Below are 6,014 nucleotides of genomic sequence, written 5' to 3'. Positions count from 1 at the left end.
TAAAATATACAAAGATGGAAATGTTAAAATTTGTAATGATTTAAAATAGGGAAGACAGCTATCTGTTGTCTTAATACCACACATCGACCTTATACACCTTTTTTGCATTCTAAATACCAGCTCCCTATCAGTAGACTGCCCCCAGAAAATAATACCATACCGCAAAACAGAGTCAACCAAACCATAGTACGCCGTTAATAAAGCCTGCCTGTTCACTTTTTTGGATAGTTGAAAAAGTGCATATGCGGACTTACTAAGTCTCTTACATAGTTCTTCAATGTGAGGTTTCCATGAGAGTTTATTATCAATAAGTATACCCAAAAACTTAGCTGTATTAGCCTCTTCAATAGAGGAACCTTGGTGGGCAATGCTTACGTCTGGGTGTTTGTTGCGCTGATGAAAGTGCATAACTTTGGTCTTGTTTAGGTTAATTACTAAATTATTATTATGTAGCCAATTTATAATTTCATGCAGACAAGTATTTATGTCATTTAACAGGCCTAACGCGGCGTTTGGATCTTTGCTTTTGCTGGTCAGGTTCTAAAACATCCTCACTACTTTCCACTGTGTCAGGTGGTGCTGGTGGGTCGAGATTCATTAATCTAGAATGAACTGGTGTAGACTGCGACTGTGAGGCTAATGGCACAACACTAGTACCTTCCCTTTCTCCAATATGAGCCTCTTCCGCAGATGTTGGTGATTGTGGGCCTACGGGAACTATAGTCTCTCCCGATGCGCCTGTAGGTTCCGGCTGCGGCAATAAGCTGCTGTCGTCTGTTTCTATGTCCGAGTGCCAATCATTTGTTTTGTTTGGTACCTCATCATCGTCTTCAGCTCGAAACCGTCTGATCTGGTCGATGTGTCGAATAACCCTGCAGTTTAGTTCCGATATATACACCGAATACATGACATTCCCAATCTCTTCCTTAATTATGCCTTGAACCCAACAATATTTGTCGTTTCCTAAAAATCGCTTAATCCAAACAACCTCATTTATCTTAAATTTTGGTCTTTTCCTTCCTCCCTTATGATTACTCTGTAAGGACTGATTTTTCCTTACGGTCAACGAAAGATCAGTGGATGTCGAAGCGACTTGCAAGGGATTAATCAAGTCCAAACGTGAACGCAAAGGTCGACCATACAACACTTCCGCCGGAGATTTACCTGTGGTACTATTTTTGGAGTTTCTATAATCAAATAAAAACTTAGCAATTTTTTCTTGAAGAGGTATTTTAGTGTTACCTTGCAAAATTATGGTTTTTAAACCTTTCTTTATTATTTTTACGAAACTTTCGGCTTGGCCGTTACTTGACGGATGATATGCCGGCGATAATACATGTTGAATACCGTTTATATTGCAAAAATTTACAAACTCCCTAGACGTGAAGGAAGTGCCATTGTCCGTCACCAACGTGTGCGGCACCCCTGTTCTAGACATAAAATCACATAATTTACTTATAACGGTTTTTGATCCATATGATGTACTAACAGTGTAACATTCGACCCACTTGGAAAATGCATCAACTATAACTAAAAACATCTGGTTATGAAACGGTCCAAGAAAATCCAAATGAATTCTATAGAATGCATGCGGCGGATACGGCCACGGCGAGGGAGGCGCGCGGGGAGGCGCGGGTCGCAGTTGCGCGCACACGCTACACGCGGCTGCCAACCGCTCGAGCGCCGCGTCGATTCCCGGAAACCACAATCTTTCGCGCGCGATTGCCTTCATTTTTACTACCCCGAAGTGTGAACCGTGTAATTCTCCGTATATTTTCTCTCTTAGTGAATGAGGAATGACTACTCAATACTCAATAACTTTATTGCATTCCATAATGTGACCTTACTACCTTATGACCACGCATTAAGCATTCATTTTCTAACGCCAATTGAAACCTAACATCAAAATATGGTCGCAATTCGGGGTCATGAATTTTGCGTGGCCATCCCTTCAACACATAATTCTTAACTTTTTTTAAAATCTCGTCGCGGGCAGTCTCACGTTGTAATTCACATAAGGTGATGGGTAGACTTCCTTCAATGACAAAATTAACGTAGGCAGCGCGCTCGTCACAGTCTCGATCCTCCCCCCGCGCTTCGTCCCGCGACCGATTCTCATTCATTAACGACGCTCGTGATAAAAAATCTGCACTGTTATCACCGCTGCGAATATATTCGATGGTATAATTGTGTGCTGACAAAAATAACGCGTAGCGTTGTAACCTATTAGCTGATACCTCAGGGATGCCACGATGCGGGCCAAAAATTGTTATCAATGGTTTATGGTCCGTACGTAGTATGAATGGTGTAGTACGACCATATAGGTACTGGTGAAACTTTCTTACACCATAAATTATTGCCGTTGCCTCTTTCTGCAACTGTGAATAATTTTTTTCCGCTGCTGTGAGCGTCCTTGAAGCAAATGCGATAGGCCTCTCGCGGTCGTCAGCACGTGATCGCTGAGATAAAATGGCACCTAACCCTTGCGGCGATGCATCTACAGTGAGCAACAATTTAGCGTTCGGATCAAAATGCGCTAACAGCTGATCGGAACCCAGTAGTTCTTTGATTTGTTTGAACGCCTCGTCGTGAACTGGAGTCCACTCCCATTTTTTATTTTTATGTAATAATTCATACAATGAGCTCAGAACCGACGACGCGTTTGGTACGAAACTCCTATAGTAATTAACTAGACCTAAAAATGATTGTAACTGCGTACTATTCGTCGGCGTTTGAGCTTTTAAAATAGCCTGAACTTTATCTGGTGATTTGCGAATACCATTTTTATCAATAATATGACCGAGGTAGCAAATTTCGTTTTTGAAATATTCGCATTTATCCTGCTGAACAGTTAACCCTGCATCCTCCAAGCGTTTCAACACTAAAGTTAACCTGTTTATGTGCTCGTTAACATTACTCCCTGTTATTAAGATATCATCTAAAAATATTATTACCCCATCAAGTCCGGCAAGTACACATTCCATTGCCCGTTGAAAAATGGCTGGAGCACTCGCCAGACCAAACACTAACCTAGTGTATTTGAAAAGACCGCGATGCGTGTTGATACATGTTAGGGCCTGTGAGTCCTCTGTCAGTAGAAATTGGTTGTAAGCTCGTGAAAGGTCAAGTTTGGTGAACTGCTCACCACCGTGTAGTCTAGAAAATAATTCATCGATAGATGGTAACGGGTATTTTTCGATAATTAATTGCTTATTAATAGTTACAGAGTAATCTGCACAGATCCTAACACCGCCATCTTTCTTTAATACTGGCACTATGGGAGAGGCACATTCCGAATATTCTACAGGGCCCCGATTCTCCTAAGTTAATAATGTCAAAATCGAATAGAAATCGAATCGCAATATGATCGTAATAGCAGTTTTAACCATATCGGACATTCTGCTACTAATAAAAGACCAATCGTATTCGATTGACATTTGATTGGTGTGCGATTGGTCTGCTATTTTGATGATTTTGGTCTATACGGTAGTTTGCTGTACAATCATTTTGCAATCGTAAATCATTTGCAGACAAAATGATTCATTATTGTATGACAGAAAAGGATAAAAACGTTTATTTCAAAGAAAAAATAGCGGAATGCCACATACGCTTCAATCGTAATCGAGTCGGGATTGGATATCAGTCGAATCGAGTCGAACGTCAATCGAAGGGCGCTTAAGTAAAATTAGGAGAATCGGGCCCCAGGTTCTAATATACCAAGATCTACAAGACGATTGAGCTCCGCATCGATCTTTTCCCTTATGGCGAAAGCGACAGGTCTTGCTTTAAAAAATATCGGCTTCGCGTCTGGTTTTAATTTTAAAGATACTTTATTTTTATTGAAACAACCTAATCTATTTGAAAATAATTTTGGGAACTGCGAAATAATATCAGTAATTGTCTGATTCTGTGATTTATTCATGTAATTAACGGGCGTCGCCGGGGCAAATTCTATGTTAAATGTATGTAGAAATTCCCGACCTAGGAGCGGCGGGCCGCCGCCACACACTACGTAGAACTTTAGATCATGTGTGCTATCTGTATACGACACGTTTAAATGAATAAATCCTAAAGTTTTCATTTTACTTCCCGTGTAACTAAATAAATTGTTATCAGTGTCGGTCAATGGCAATTCCTTGAAATACGATCGGTAGGTATTGTCTGATATTACGTTAACGGCTGAACCACTATCTATCTCAAACTCCAAAAATACACCATTTACGTTAACGAATTCTGACATTGGTCTACCTTTTACGCATTTAATGTTAAGTACCGCCAACTTACCATCGTCTCCGACATCCACATTACCTTCCGTGACGTAATTTACTTTTGAGTTAGACGCACACATTCTACTTAAATGACCTTTGCGGTTACACTTTTTGCACTTGTAACTTTTAAAACGGCACTGATTGACCTTATGATTGGTATACCCGCACACACTGCACTTTTCATTCTTGGAGATACTGAACACGCCTTCAGGCCCCGCGCTGCCGGTGGCCGCGGCGGCGACCGCGTGGCTCGCCCCGGCGCTTCCGCTCAACAATTGCGTGGTAGTTGCTGCTTTGCGCGCTGCGCACACGTTTTCAGCCAACTCTACGGCCTTCCCCAGCGTCAGTTCCTGCAGATCCTTCGCGAACAACTTTTCACGTTCGTGACCCGCTGCCATTCCCATCACAAATTTGTCGAGAAGGGCCTCTTCCAAATTCTTGAAACCGCAATGTGCCGCCAATCCTCTTATCCTCGCTGCCCACTGAGTATGACTTTCACCTGGGCGCTGCGTGGCTGAATAAAAGTTGTATCGCTCCGCGAAACCAAGCCGTTTAGGGGTGAAATGGCGGTCCAGCAAAGTGATGATACTATCATATTCCACCGCCTCGATCTTCTGCGGCAACGCCAGGTCACTCGCTAGTTTGTAGCTGGACTCACTCAAAACACTTAATAATATTGCCTTGCGTTTTACCTTCGCTTTGTCAGACTCATCATTTATATCGTTAGCAATGAACCATTGAGTGAGCCGTGCCTTGTAGGTGTCCCAGTCGTTAGTCAGGTGGTCAAAGTTGGTTATTGAACCAAACCCTCCGTTAGCAAACATTTTTTTATGTTTATTTTGTCCTCGTCGCCACTGTTAGGTATGTTCGGAGCGGGGAGACACGTACGTGTATTCAAACGGCGAGTCAGTGACATACTGATTTATTGAACGAACGTCTCTGTCGCACGCGCGCCAACACACACAGGTGTTGTACACTCACATATACAACACCCGGGCAACCCGATACCCCTTGGTTAGACTGGTGTCAGACTTACTGGCTTCTGACTGTGGTACCACTGTAACGACTGCCAAGGATGTTCAATGACAGCCGGGACCTACAGTTTAACGTGCCATCCGAAACAGCCAATGGTGTCTAAGATATACTTAGAAAGTACATACAAACTTAGAAAAGTTGCATTGGTACTTGCCTGACCTGGGATCGAACCCGCGCCCTTATACTCGAAAAAGATTTAAGTAATCATAAAGCCAATATGTTTCTTTAAACGTTTTGTTTGATATCGACTGAGGCTAACAGCCTGACTATTTGCTCACCTATTTCATCGATTCTTTTCCTTTTGCACTTTGGAATTCAGTTGCACCTTTCAAGACAATTATGTTTCCATTTACAGATTCCTTAACACTAGTTTGTAAGAACATCCAACGTGAGCAGGAGGCATCGTTTAGAAAGATGAGCGCATGCGGTTTGTTCTACATAGACGGGAAGCTGCCGATACAACTATGGAGTCTTCTCACTTCTTATACTATTGCGTGTCTGCAGTTTATGTATTTGCAATAAAAGAGCTCATTGAATGAGAATGAGTGGTATAATTTTGAAACTTCTCATTATTTTGAATTGAAATAGCGTGAGATTGTTTAAATAGTTTTGAGCCTAAATTTAAAACAAGCTGTTTCACGCGCTTCTTCTGCACTGGTTTTTGCTAACGTGCACAAGACTGGCTGCATTGCCATGTTGTATCCATGCTTA

The 6,014-nt window shown here is 42.0% G+C and overlaps 2 protein-coding genes across 2 annotated transcripts; both read right to left on the bottom strand.

Moving 5' to 3' along the window:
* Positions 1-487: 487 nt before the first annotated feature.
* Positions 488-1,798, bottom strand: LOC135118781 (uncharacterized protein K02A2.6-like; the record flags this gene model as incomplete). Its single annotated transcript, XM_064041651.1, has 1 exon — positions 488-1,798. A coding segment is annotated over one exon (1,311 nt), but the record flags the coding sequence as incomplete, so codon positions are not given.
* Positions 1,799-3,685: 1,887 nt separating this feature from the next.
* Positions 3,686-5,206, bottom strand: LOC135118780 (uncharacterized). The gene has a single exon (XM_064041650.1). It carries the CDS (start codon positions 5,090-5,092, stop codon positions 3,686-3,688), a length of 1,407 nt encoding a protein of 468 aa, XP_063897720.1. The 5' UTR covers positions 5,093-5,206.
* Between the last annotated feature and the right edge of the window lie 808 nt (positions 5,207-6,014).

The sequence above is a fragment of the Helicoverpa armigera genome, chromosome 25, assembly GCF_030705265.1.
Source record: "Helicoverpa armigera isolate CAAS_96S chromosome 25, ASM3070526v1, whole genome shotgun sequence".
NCBI lineage: Eukaryota > Metazoa > Arthropoda > Insecta > Lepidoptera > Noctuidae > Helicoverpa > Helicoverpa armigera.
Note: the sequence above shows the minus strand (reverse complement) of the source record. Positions and strands in the feature narration are given on the sequence as shown.

Coding starts and splice junctions, on each gene's coding strand:
- LOC135118780 (XM_064041650.1), bottom strand. CDS start 5,092: ATGTTTGCTAACGGAGGGTTTGGTTCAATAACCAACTTTGACCACCTG.